The 14,985-nt window shown below is 41.8% G+C and overlaps 1 protein-coding gene across 1 annotated transcript in view; it reads left to right on the forward strand.

Annotated features, from left to right (window-relative positions):
- The first annotated feature begins 228 nt into the window (after nt 1–228).
- LOC311516172 (zona pellucida-binding protein 1-like) overlaps nt 229–14,985 on the forward strand; it is a 46,770-nt gene continuing 32,013 nt past the window's right edge. The window contains exons 1-3 of the mRNA XM_084619926.1: nt 229–431; nt 13,105–13,284; nt 13,685–13,810. Of these exons, the coding sequence (XP_084476052.1) occupies nt 353–431; nt 13,105–13,284; nt 13,685–13,810 (385 nt within the window). The 5' untranslated portion in view covers nt 229–352. The remainder of the gene's footprint in view (nt 432–13,104; nt 13,285–13,684; nt 13,811–14,985) is intronic.

Consider the following 14,985-nt stretch of genomic DNA (forward strand, 5'->3'; position numbering starts at 1 on the left):
CCACCCATTCCAGCCCTACATTTCACTGCAGTTTGTGCTACGCCACCATAAACCAGGATTTGTACTGGTGCAGCTTCCCCGCTGCTACAAACAGGCCCAGTATAGGCAGCGCCTGAGTTAGGGCAGCTGCAACTTGCTCCATTTATGCAGGCTCGTGCTTTGGCCGCGCCCCCGGAGAGGAAGCCCCTGGCCCAGTTCCACCTCAGCGGCCCCCAGCACCGCTCCCCGTGCGGCTGGTGCGCTGCCCCCAGCAACTCGCCCCGCCCCCAGCGGGCATTCTGTTACATTTACGCGGGCGCTGGGGGGGAGGGGCGCGGCGCGAGGCTCAATCTCGGCGCGAGCGGGCGGCGCCATGGAGCTAACGGCCCCGCCGCGGCCCTGGGCCTTCCTCTCGCTGGCGGCCGCGGCGCTGCTGCTGCCGGAGGCGGCGGGTGAGTGACCGGGCCCCAGCTTCGCCTGACCCCAAAGAACAGGGAGCGAGGCGGGGCCTCTCTCTCGAGTGACGTCAGCGCCCGCCTCGCCAAGAGATCCTCGGGCCGCGCCTCCCTGGCTCCGGCCAGCGGCCCCGCCTAGAGGCCAATTGACAGCGGCGTCTCCGCGGGCTGAGGGAGTCCGCGCTGCGCCTGCGCGCCGGACGCTGAAGGCTCAACCGGGCGCGCGCGCGCGCGCGCTTCCCTCCCCCGCCACGGGCCCGCCCGGACTGGTGCGATTGACAGCGCGAGGAACGTCCCGCGCGCCAGCGGGGCTCGGGGTGCGCGGCTGCCGGTCAGCTGCGTGTCAGTCATCCCAGGCGGTGCGAGGAGGAGGGGGCACCTGCTGAAAGAGCCCGCTGGGCCTGGCGGCTCCGGCTCCTTCGCCTCGCGTCGCTCCGCAGCGCTGCTCTGGTACAGGAGCTCCGAGGAGCAGCTTCGTGCTCGGTGAATTTTAAAATCGCCGAGTTGCTTAAGGTCCCTTGGCTGCCAGCTGGAAAGGTTGGCGGAGTTTTCCCTCACATGTCCCTCAAATACTGGTCAGACGGGCCGGTGACAGGCTCATGGCTATTCGGTCTTCTGCATTGCGGTCAAGCTGCTTGCCCTTGCATCTGTTGTATACAGGCTCTGCTACGACGGACGTGGCTTCCCTCCTTTGCCACACTCTTAATGGGGGATTCCTGGATCTGGGGGTGCAGTAGCACCCCTTGGCTTGAAGTAATTATAACAACCCAAATAAATGGTTTCCGCCTTCAGCGCCCTCACTATGCCCCAGCACCAGTCCCCTTAATAGGCCCCAAACTTTGTCATTACTCTTCTATTTGGTGCTGATCCAATTTTGATTATTCCTCCCCTTCTGAATGAAACAGCTGGTGAACTTTTCTTTTGCCAGACTCCTTTACTTGCTCATGTTAAAAAAACTAGTGGAGACCCACCTGTGGTGCTGCCAACTCAATTTTATCAAGACTCACGCTACTTGTGTTCTTAAAGGCTCAGCTTCTTGAGTTGTTATTGTATGAAACTCTCAGCTTTCTTTCTTTCTTTTTCAACGTAAATTTTTAGCCCTCCTGGTTCTTGATAAAGGCTTGAAAATGTACAATAAAGATTCAAAACCAGATGGCAAACAGGAAGGACCCAAAATGTGTATTTGGAATATCTCATGATTTTAAACCACTCAGAATTTTTGCACAGCTGGGATTGGGAAGCGGGTCACTTACTTTGGGAAGCATTTGAGTTGGACACATCTTCCTTTCTTTGTTTTTTGTCAAATGTTTGTGTGATTCTGTAATCTATCAACATGTCTTTTGACTCAAAATTCTCTTTGGCAGGAAAGCTATTAATTTGCAATCGATTTTACTTGTCATATAATTAAATGTACATGTAGTGCTGTATAAACTTATAAAAAGAAAGGGAGTACTTGTGGCACTTTAGAGACTAACCAATTTATTTGAGCATAAGCTTTGCATCTGATGAAGTGAGCTATAGCTCACAAAAGCTTATGCTCAGATAAATTGGTTAGTCTCTAAGGTGCCACAAGTACTCCTTTTCTTTTTGCGAATACAGACTAACACAGCTGTTACTCTGAAACCTGTATAAACTTATGTAACCCTTCTGCCAGATGCAGCCAGCAGCAACCAGGCAGGGTTCAATATCTAGGAGTTACTTTGCATTGATACAGAACCGGCTTGAATCCCAACCCAGTAACCTGGGAAATTTACACACCACCTCGGGCACTTCTGAGAGGCAATACTTCCCCAGTCGTAAGCACAGAGTCTGATTGTAGAAAAACTTTTAATAAAAGGAGGGAAGTAACTGCATTAATTTGGGAAAACACTGCAAACAGGGTTCATAAACATAAACCATGAGTAAACGACTCACCCCAAGTACAGTAACTCCTCACTTAATGTCTTGCAGATTAACATTATTTCGTTGTTACATCACTGATTTATTAGAAAACATGCTCATTTAAAGTTGTGCAATGCTCCCTTCTAATGTTTGGCAGCCGCCTGCTTTGTACACTGCTTGCAGGAAGAGCAGTCTTTTGTCTGGTGAAAAACATTTCCCTGGAACCTCCCCCCGCATTTACATTAATTCTTATGGGGAAATTGGATTCACTTAAAACCTTATTGCTTAAAGTAGCATTGTTTCAGGAACATAACTACAACATTAAGCAAGGAGTTACTGTAGGTTGGGCATTGTCTATGCCAGGTTAAACCAGCCTAGGAATGGCTCTTGATGAGAGTGTGTAGCCTCCTGGCTAGGGATACCTGTCACCACCCCTCTTACTTTTACAGTTGTTGGACATTTGAGCCTGTGGCTTAGCAAGATTCTTTCAACTGAGGGTGGCCCCCTCATTTGGGACAGGTTAAGCACAGTCCTGCTTTCCTGTATTCCTACAATAATTACAACATTGGTAACCATATTTCACTACCCCTGCATTCAGTACTAAGGTGATTTGTACCCAACACCAGACAAAGTTGATCACTTGGACACTGCTGTATCTGCTGAATATGTAAGCAAAGCAGGAGCAAACTGTATTTACATAAACACACCCAAGTGATTTCCCTTCCCAGCTAGCTGTCAGGGAAGCATTCATTCAGACCCTGCTTACACTTATAATAAAAATAGTAAGAAAAATTGTTGTATACTTTGATACCATATAGATAACCATTTGACTGAAAACATTAGCGAAGCATGCTTTCTGCTGCAGCATACTCAAAGGACTTCATAGTCATATATTTGAAAATATCCCCTTTCTATCCACTAAACAAAATTCATATCTCCCCCAACCTAAAAGTATGGTTAAATTAAACTCAGCAGTGCTTCAGTTATGTTTAGTGGCTATGATGTGGGCTTTATGCATGATACTCTGGTTTCATGTCTTAAATTTTCATCCCTGCTTAGTGATCAAAATGTGGAAATCATTTATCCTTGTTGTTCACAAGTAAATAGATGGACCGATGACTGCATGATATATTGTTTGCATTCTCCAGTAACATTGGCTGTTGGTTCAAATGTTTTCCTCTATCCTTACTATTCAGACCTTTGTCAATCTGGTTAAAGCATAATTTGAATACTTTAGAATTATTTTGTTTTCATTTTAAAGTTCCAGAGAAGATTAGCATTAAAGACTTTGTGAGTGTCTATCTCAAGCAAGCAGATAGGGGAAGTACTGTAAATCTTGAAAGACAGTTGGAATTCTAGGTTAGAAATTAGACCACTGTAATTTTAAAACTGGAAACATTTTCAGACTTCACTGACACTGGACTTTTCCAATACCATCATTCATTTAAAAAAAATAAAAAATCTAACATCTACAGTTAACTCAGAAGATGACTTCTGAACTTGCTTATTGCACTGCAGTATTGTTTGTCTTATAAGCCTTGGCCTTGGAAAAATCTGCAATTAAAAACAAAATTTGATAACTGGCCTTTGTCACAGTTCAGAGAAACTGCACCTGTATCCCCCTTCTATCATCCAGCAAGGGCACCCACTCTTAGGCTTTCAGCTCCCCAGCCATCACCTCTCTTGGGTGGAGACTCATGTCTCCCTAATGATCAGGATATTTCCAGGCTGCTGAGCTCCCCGACTACACTATGAATCCCCAAATAATACAGATTTTTACAGTAAGCATGCTTTGCCTTCTCTTCAGAGGCTATAAACAAAGTAATTACATACAGTTAAGAAGCAAGCACATTTATTCTTAAGGTGAAAGGCTTACAGAGAAAACAAAAGAACCTGCATGCAGGCTTATAAGCTTACCCCCTGACTCCAACAAGAACTCTGGCAGATGAACAGTCCCTCAAACCCCACCAAAGGGTTTTTCTGTGGTCACAAGTTCATAACACCTGTTAGATAAGAACTATCACCCCCATGAATCTGTGAGACACTCTTTGATCAAGTTTGGTCATCTGGTCTGGTCCTCATGTAACTGGCAATCAGCAGAAATTAGGTTTCTCCTCAGGCTGCAGCTGTAAAAGGATGGCTCTGGCGGTGGAAAGTTGCCTTCACCTTCCAAGTATTTCCTAGGAATCCCACTTAACATTGTTTGTCTAGCACGTTGTTTCAAAAAGTCCTTTGATGCTCATAACACTTGCAGTGTTTAAACTAGCACTGTGTAGAAAAAAGTAGGTCGACTTTGCCTCTGTGTCGTTCTGGGTGGTGGTGTTAGTGTATCAATGAAATGAGGCACTTACAGCAGCGGGAGACAAATTTAGGTTTGGGTGCATCCAAAACTGACAAAATGAGTCAACTTAGGTTGACCTAACTTGATAGTGTAGACCAGTCTGAAGAGTCTAAATAGAAGAATAGAATTGTTCTTAGAAGCAGAAACTAACCAGTCACCTCATGCATGGTAGGATCCAAATAAAGATTTATTACTAATTCATAGATTAGCATTGCAGGCTACTTCAGGTTTGAAGATTGTTCTCTACAGAAATAATAACTGCTAGACAGGTGATTTTAAAATAACAGTTTAAAATATAAGTAGGTTTTTGTTTAGAGGCTATGAAAAATCTGAAGTATTGCCTGCCATGCACTGCATCCTGATTATAATGAGTGGAGCTTTTACTGTACCAAAACATCATTGCAATAAATAGAGATCTTTCTATGAATCATGATCTTATCTAAAATTTGTAGAATTATCAAAAAATATGTAAATGTTTACAATTAAGTATATTAGTAAGGAATACCTTTATTAATGTTTCATCTCTTATGGAAGAAAACAAGATTTATGTGCGTCCCAACCATCAGGGAACAAACCAGTTTTGAAGTCTTAGTTAAGGTTCTGAATGACCTCCCCTTAACACCAGCACCTACCTGCCTATTTGGTCACCACCTAGAGCATTTTTACCAAGCTTGGGAGCATATTACACAAGACCGTTGGGTTTTAGAAATAGTTCAATCGGGCTATTCCATGCCTTTTACTTTTTGCCCCCCTACTCTACCCACCTCCCCGCCTTGGGTCTGTTCTCATGAGCACCTTATAAGACTGGAAGTAGATCGTCTGCCACAGCTAGATGCTGTGGAACCTGTACCAACACAATACAGAGGGAAGGGTTTTTATTCCCACTATTTCCTAACCCAGAAGAAAAGTGGTGGATGGCGACCGATAGTAGACATTTGAAAACTCAACAAATTCATATGCTCCCAAAAATTCAAGATGGTTACCTTAGGCACAATAATCCCAGCGCTGGAACAGGGGGACAGGTTTTCAGCCATCGACCTACAAGATGCATATTTTCACATCTCAATACATCCGGCTCACAAACGATTCCTCCGATTCACAGGGGGACACGATTGGGACTGTCCACAGCACTGAGGGTGTTCTCCAAAACCCTTGCAGTAGTCGCAGCTCACCTGCGCAAACAAGGGATCATATTTTTGCCATACTTAGATGATTGCCTTACCAAAGGACACTCATACACAGAGACAGAAACAATCACACAATAGACCATCAACCTCTTCCAAAGACTGGGGTTGCAAATAAACTTTCAGAAGTCACATTGATACCCACAGAACAACTAGAATTCATCAGGACACATCAGGACTCAACTCAAGCCAGAGCCCTAGCCAACAAACATCTCATAGATGTCAGTTACATCTGTCCACGAATCGAGGCATGGATGTGCCTATAATTACTAGGACACATGGCTGCCTCCATGTTCGTGGCAAAATACATCAGATTACACATGCGCTGTCTTCAGGGCTGGCTGCGTTCAGTATACAAACCCACCAAACAGCCTCAACATGGTGGTAACACCACCGACCAAGGTTTTAGCATCCCTACAATGGTGGACAAGATCAGAGAACATCTGCATAGGGGTTCCCTTTCACCACAGACCTCCTTCAGTCATGATCACAACAGATGCCTCCCTACGGGGCTAGGGGGAACACCTGGAGCACCACACGACACAAGGCAGGTGGTCGACATCGGAAGCATGCCTTTATGTAAACCTGCTAGAACTCAGAGCAGTAAGATACGCCTGTCTTCACTTCCTACCACTTATAAGAAACGAATCAATTCGAGTGATGACAGACAATGTCACATGTATATTCTATATCAACAGACAAGAGAGGGCACGATCCCACTCCCCATGCACTGAAGCCATGAGACTATGGAACTGGTGTATCCAACACCACATCGACATCTCAGCTTCTTACCAACCAGGATGCCAAAACACCACCGCCGACACATTAAGCAGATGGCTCTCACAAGAGCACGAATGGGAACTGAACCCTACAGTCTTACAACAGATATTCTATCAATGGGGGTTCCCATCTATCGATTTATGTGCCACAGCACAGAACCACAATTTTGTTCCAGGGGTGGGACTTGGTCCCCTATCCCTGGGGACACTTTCCTAATCTAGTGGGACTAGTATGCATTCCTACCGATCCCACTACTACACAGAGTCCTATGCAAGACCAGGGATGACAAAGCCAAGATCATCTTGATTGCTCCAGTGTGGCCCAGACAGACCCGGTACCCTTACCTGCTGCGTATGTCAGTTTGCCCTCCATGAACTCTTCCAATGAGATCAGACCTACTGTCACAGTCCGATGGTCAGATCCTCCATCCACAATTGGAGAAGCGCCATCTGAAAGCGTGGCTCCTCCATGGTTCCAATTACACGCGTTAACCTGTTCGGAGCAGGTTAAACACGTGTTTTTGAACAGCAGACGTGAGTCCATGTGCAATACTTACCTACAAAAGTGGAAACGTTTTTCCACATGATGCCTACATAAACGACTTACTCCCTGCACTACGCCACTTCCAGTAATGCTAGACTACCTTGTGGAGCTAAAGAACTCAGGTTTATCATTAAGCTCTATCAAAGCACATCTCGTGGCGATTAACACCTTCCATGACGAAATCGACAGATTCTCAACATTTACACATCCAACTACAAAACACTTCCTTGCAGGACTTCAGAACCTTTACCCTGAAGTACACTCTCCCACTCCCATGTAGGTTCTAAACTTAGTCCTCAGGGCACTCATGAGACCACCCCTTCAAACTCCTAACTGCCTGCTCCTTACTATACATGTCAATGAAGGTAGCATTCCTCGTTGCCATCACATTGGCTAGAAGGGTAAGCGAGATTAGCGCACTGATGGCCAATCCACCCTACATGATCCTTTTCAAGGATAAGATCACATTGTGACCTTACCCTAAATTCCTTCCGAAAGTGGCATCCACCTTCCACATCAACCAGCCTATACACCTCCCTATGCTCTACCCTAAATCACATAAATCCTCACAGGAGGCTTCATTACACACCCTTGATGTTAGGAGGGCCATAGCCTTCTACTGAGAACAAAACTTTTCATAAATCCCCAAGTTCATTTTGACAACCAAATGATCCAGGGTACTGCGATATCCAAGCAACGACTTTCCAAGTGGATATCGGACAGTATCTAATCATGCTATCAAACCCATGACATAGAATCTTCTCCTGGGATCAGGTCCCATTCTACTCGTGCCATGGCAACACATCGTACCCATTCCAGACATTTGCAAAGCCACCACATGGGCATCAGAACATACTTTGTCCAAGCACTATGCCAGGGTGGATGCCATATTAGACCTTACTGTCCTTTCCGCTGCTACTATGCACACAACTCCAAAGCCTCCCCCCAACCATAGTGGGTACTGCTCTACATTCACCTGAAGTGGAGCACCCACAGGGACAGCACTCTAAGAAGAAGAGAGGGTTACACACCTTGTGCAATAACTGAGGTTCTTCAAGAGGTGTGTCCCTATGGGTGCTTCACTACCCAACCCCCTCCCCTCTACTTTGGAGTTCGACACGTGGACTCTACGGTAGAGAAGGAACCGAGGGGGTTGGGCTGTGCGTGCTCTGAAGAGACTCCAATGGCGCCACTAGACAGTTGCTGCTCATGTGCAACCTGACTAGGTGCTGCTACCGAAAATCTCCAATCAACATCCCTGGGACGCACTGTCACCTGAAGTGGAGCACCCACAGGGACACACGTCTCAAAGAACCTCAGTTACTGCACAAGGTGAGTAACCCTTTCTTACATGGATTCTATTTGAAGAGCTCTTATTGTAAAAATAGTTAAATATGAAACTAACATGAGGCACCTGGTTCTGATCTCACTTAAAAGCAGGGCTTCTGATTTTCAGTTTTAACCAATAAGCACTGATAAAACACCCCGATAACAAAAAAATAAAATTAGTGTTTATCCACTAAACTCTGGAAAAACACCAGAAATGGTTACTTGCATCTAAGGGTCTGTCTACACAGATCAATAATGCAGACTATAGGGATGTGATTTCTAAAGTGCGCTAACTTGTTGCACATTAATTAGTCCATGTAGATCTGCTGGTGCTTACCAAAGATTCCCTAATGCATTTTAATGTAGTGCTGTTTGAAGCAGCATTATGTTAAAGCACACTAGAGAACATTACAAAGAGACTACTCATTACAGTATATACAAAGAGGAAAGCCTTGAAAAAACCTGATTTTTGACATCTTAAAAAACCCTCAAAAATTGCAAAACATAAATATTGAAAAAATGAAATAAATAAGCCCCCCAAAACAGAAATCCTGTTTACAATGAAGTAACTACTATTGACTTCAATAGAGTTACTGTTAGTGTATATTGGAGCAAGTGAAATCAGAATCAGGTTTCAAGAGGCATCAGAATCAGCTACAGTGGAACACTGTAAATGTTCCCATTATTATTATTTGTATTAATGTAGCAACTAGGAGTCCTAATTATGGACCAGAACCCCACAGAGCTAGGTGCTGTACCACTGCAATTTAGTGACAACTCCATTTAAGAGGGCTGAGTGGGCAGCGATACTCAGAGAAAGGGCACATGATATAGATGTTAGAACAACATGAAACTTTGAACATTTACAAATCTGGAAATAGGTGGCTTTTAAGATTTGGATGTTACTGATTTCAGGCTGGTAAAAAGAGAAAATATAGGGCCTGGTTCTCCACTCTGTTATACTATTTTTACATTGATGTAACTTACACTGGCAAAAAAAAAAAAGCAATGGTATTGGAGAATTAGGGCATCTTCATTGGTTTGAGCTCTCTCTCTCTCTTTTTGGTTGCATTCCCACTTACTGAGGCTAACCAAGAATGACTTACTTTTTGGTGTACCATGAGAAAGGGGTGGAGATACATATCATGACTAACATTTGCCATTAAATTGAACCTAGGGTCCTTGTTGGTATGTATGGGTGAGCATAATTTTTATAACTTCTTAGACTTAGCGGCTGCGAATCACCAAGGAACGTTTATCCCTCTGTGTTACTGCGACTTGTCTTTAATATATAACTTTCCAGGATTCTTTAATTATTCTGTCTTTTCTCTTATAGCATTTTCTTATTAAACCCCCCTCCTTTTATTTGTAGTGTTTGCACCATTTTACATACAACACAGACCCCCAGGCTGCCCCTGTGTTGATGATTAAATCACTATATTTGTTGGAGTTTGTATAACACTTTGAAGATTAAAACTATGTATTTTTAATATATAGTTATGTCTAGCAATGCATGGATTATTTCCTCTTCATATAAGTTCTCACTGATATATATAACATTTTTATAACTAGAATTGCCAGGATGTTAGAGAGTATAAGTTTTTTTCAGTTCCTTATTAACTTAATTTAACATCTAAAATATTAAGATATCTTTTTAACTGTGAATGCACACTGTTCTCTATTGTAAAGAACTGGAACATCTGGTTGCATGGGAATTTGCTTTGTCAGGAATCAATTCTTGTAACCAGAAAGCTATTTTAAAACTACATTTAATTTAGGTCATGTATTTAACTTGTTCAGTATTGTAGATGTTAGTGTGTTTAACTGTATTAGACTATTACATTCTTAAGTCATCAGTCTCTTATTTAATTTAAAAGGACCCAACATAACTTCAAAGATTCCTCATGCACAAACTGGATGGTGGTGTATATGATTAACATGCTGCTGTTGCTAGAATTGAATTTTTAAGTGCTGAAATATTGAGTTGAAATCAAGAGGAGCTGAAACATTAGAATTTCTTTGTTCTCTTAAGTAACTGTAAACATTTAATTGCTTTAAGTACTGTAGCTGATTTACACAGCATTACCTGGCTAATTTTTAGTTTGGCTAGGTGATCTGCTCCTTTCTTCCAGATTTGTAATGTGTACTTATATGGAATTGTATTTTCCAGACCACCCCTCTGAAAAGTGACAAAAATTTACTTTATAGCTATATTTTACACGGATATTAATTATAGGCTGAACATTCTGCACATTCTTTATCATACTAATATGGATAATGATGACTACTTTTCCTTTTCCTGCCAGATGTTGGCTCAGATATACTGTTTACAACCTCAGTGCCAGGTGGTGCTGACAGATAAAAGACTATATGGTTTTCAGTGCTATATTCTTTAGTATGTAGTTCCCACAGTTCAGCTATCTGCCTTTTCTTATGCCTGCCACACAGTTATGTCTTGGAGGCTGAAACCTGTTTCACATTGTTCAGATAATGCATTCTATTTTTCTCTGAAATTCGAATATCGTAAATATGATTACAGTACTATAGCAAACTACAGTTAGACAATGAAGATATTGATGGTGAAATACATTGACTAAAGAAATAAAAAGAATGAAAAATGAAAGAAAAATGATGATGAGCGTCTGCTACAGAGCACTAGGAGCAGAAGAGAGCACATTTGACAAATTCCTGGTCTTGAATGATTTGGTCTCCTTGTAGGTGTGATAAGATGAAGTATGAAAACCCAACAGTGTGGAAGAAGGCTGGGCAATTTGTGATGTTATTAGGAAAAACACAATAACTGTAAAAAAGTACACAACAAATAAGCAGCCAATGTGACTTTGAGGGTACTCAAAGATTTGAGGTTAGAAAACAAACTTGTGCTGTATTTAGAAAAGAAGAAAAATAACTAAACATCAATATAGAAGGAATAAGAAAGGGGCAGCAAAAAAACAGAATAAGTTACCACTAGCACATAGATCTTAAGCAACTTAAGAATGGTTTTTATAAATGTATTAGGTGCTCTAAGAACATCCCCTGGCAGAGAGTATTAGTGTCAAGAGAGTCTTAAGAAATCTTATACTCAATATTAATTCAAACCAATGAGGATACAATCAATGTTGCATGGATTAACAATGACTGAAAGCAACATACTGAATTGGGGAAAAATTCGCTAAAGCTTCATTAAGGGCCCAAGTCTACTCCCATTGAAGTCAATGAGAGATTTAGGAGAAATGGCATATTAATGAAATTCACAGAAAGAACTAAATACAAAGAAATTGCAAACATGAGGATCAGTGGAGGTAGAAAAGTAGCTTAGAGCCACCTTTGTCTCCCCACATTCTGGCACAAGCACACCAAGAATACGTTTGACACAGTCAAGAAATTAGCCCACTGTAATTTACATAGGTCTAATGCCTCTAGGCATTGCCTCTCCGGGAGAGTGCTTCCTCCTCCTCTTTCCCAGCATGGCTTTGTCTTTGCAAAGGCCTGAGCTCTCAATGCTGGTCCTTAAGCACTAGGGTAACTTTCATTATCTATCTAGGTTATCTCAGTATCTACAGTATTCCCTTCTACTTTTCAATACTTATTCTAAGGAATATCTTTAATACTGAACGTTTTTTTAATTATCTAAGACAACTGGCAAACTTTAAAGGGCCACTATACTACATATTCAAAGTACTGTAGAAGAATTAATTCATAGTAATAGATTTTTCAATTGTACTAGTGTAGTAGATCAAGCTTTTAATACAAATAAGAAGTGAGGCTGAAATGATTTTTACTGAGACCATATAATAGCTCTACTATGGTTAGCAAGGATTAGCACCAGCTAGAGTGTTGTTCATTGGCAGAGTTGAACTATAGTGTCACTATAGGGTATAAAACTTAAGAAGGGTTTATATTGCTTCTCTAGTAAACAATTCTGTTCAGTTAGCAGTGACTCCATAGCTGAGGGTGTACTGAGATTTGCATTAAATGTAAGATAGCAATCCCTGGATTGCACATGTATAAATGATTGAATTTAATCTCCATATTTTACATTCTAACTCTTTCTATTTGCAATTTTCTCTAATATTGCATTTTCTATAATTATTTTTCTAAAAAATGTAACTTTAGCAGAGGAAACGCTTGAAAATGCTCCCCTTTTGAAATTTGCCCTGAGTCGCTTTTGTTCAGTCTCTTGTACCTAAAGAATCAAAGTTATCACATACTCCAAGCTTCAATCACATACACATTCTAATCAGACAGGAGCAACTTTCCATGTATTTATATACAACCCAATAACATTTACTACCATAGTTTCACTTCCTAGTTTAGCTCTACAAAGAGTTAAGTGACATATCCATTTTCTAATGCTGCTAGCTAACCTCCTGGCTTCAAGCTCCATGGTGGACTGAAGTTTTGTTTCAGAGTGCTAGAAAGCAATTAAAAATGTAAAAACATGAAACTTCATCTTATGTAACATACAGTAGAGTACAAATGCAAAATTATGCTATTTCAGTGTTACAGATCCCTGGGTATTTTAGAGCACAACTGCCTTTACTTTATTTGTAAATGTTTACATTTTTATTTGTTCTGTAATACTGTTTTTTTTTTCTGTCTATTGATCTAGCTGGAAGTCCTTGCTTTTTGGACAAGACTCGCCTTATAAAGAAAGGAGCTGCACGCTTGAAGCGAGAAAATATAGATAGAATTCATGACTCAGTGGCCTTTTTTGAAACTGGTGGAGTCACATCTATTCCAGATGCTCCACAAATTTCTCATCAAATACTTGGAATAGAAGGATCAACTAGTAAGCCAATAATACTGAGAGAAACCTGATTATTCATTTATACTAATCAGTGTTCCAACAATTCATAGAAATTGTTAATCTAGGGTGTTTTTGTTTTGATCTTTTCCCCTCACATTCCTTATTCCCTAACACTGGGTGATAATTCTAGTCCTAGATTCACCTCTCTCAGACAGGCTGGACGGACAGCATTAGAAACCAAAACTCTTTTTGTGCCTACACAAAACAAGAATGGGAATTTTGCCATTGTCTTCAGTGGGGTCAGTATTTCACACTCAGAGCGTCTATGAAGTAGTGAGTTCTTTGCCACTGGGCCACAGGGCCAATCCTTGTCTATATTCATTTTTATGTCAGTCTGTCTACTCTTGTATCTAATTATTTTCTAACTTTTTTTCTGTTTTAGTTCCAGTGTATGTTCTCATTAATTCCAAAGACTTAATTCTTAAGTGTTTGACTCAAAAGCTGTTAAAGCAGAGAATCATTGATCCAAAATATCAGTGGGTTGGTCCCATAGGACTGATAACCAAAGGTAATTATATTTTTAATATTTGCAGCCAATTTACACCTTCTAATTTGACTTTTGCACTGAGCTGAACTGTAATAGAATATGCAAACAAGAGTAGTTTGGATAAATGTATTGCATTTGATTGGAATCATAAATGGATTCTGAGGAAAAATAACCAATCAGGAGTAATATAAGTAGAGAGTAATCTAAACAGTTTGAAGGGTATATTTGGTAAAATTCTAAGGCTGAAATTATTGGTATAAAAAGAAGAAAAAGTTTTATTTTAAGGAAATATTGGTGCACAATATTTTAAAATTCTGCAAAATTCTGCATATTTTATTTGTCAAAATTACACAATATAATCACACCAGTTTCATTTATTTTTGGTCATTTATTTCAAAATACCAGTCAGCAAATATGTCTGTAACAATACAGACAACAAAAAAAATTCAGGAAATGTTTTTTGACAAATAGTTTCTTTACTAGGCATATTAATACAGAACTCTGAGTAATAATTCATTTAGACTAGAATACAGAACTGTATTTCCCATACCCTTCAGAAGCAGTGCAAAGGCTTGGGGAAGTTGGGGTAATGGAGGAACTGAGGGAGAGAGAAATAAATTGCTGGGAAGGAGCTGGGTGTGAACTTGGAGGGTTGTTGGGTATGGGTGGGAAAAGTATGGAACAGGTTTTTTTGGGAGATGGGGAGGGATTGTTAGGGAGCTTCCCCCATGCAGACTCTGGCTGACCTTTAGCCTCTCCCATTCAGTCAGGCACATCTGCCCCATCCCCATGTGTTCCTGCACCTCCATGTGTCCTTGCACCCCTTGTCCACATGTGTTCCTCCACCCCACTCAGACACCCACTCCTCCCGTCGCCATGTGGCCCTGTACCCCCTCCCCCATCTCTATGTGTATCTGTGCCCCCACCCAGCAAGCTCTGTCCCTATGTAGGTCTGCACCCCCTCCCCAATCACTGTGTGGCCCTGTGCCTCCACTCCCATTCAGCTACTGCCCCAATCTGTCCTCCCCGACTAGCCCTTATGAGCCCTTGCCTTACCCCCCCCCCCAGTACCCCACACTGTTTGTCTCCCCATAGCCTCTGTCTCCTGATCTGGCCTGACAGGGTGCTGCAAAGAAGGCAGGCTCTTTCTCTTCCCTAGATGCAGGGAACTGCTGCTTTGTTCTAGCACCACACTG

Source organism: Lepidochelys olivacea, assembly GCF_965140295.1.
Source record: "Lepidochelys olivacea isolate rLepOli2 genome assembly, chromosome: 2".
Lineage (NCBI taxonomy): Eukaryota > Metazoa > Chordata > Testudines > Cheloniidae > Lepidochelys > Lepidochelys olivacea.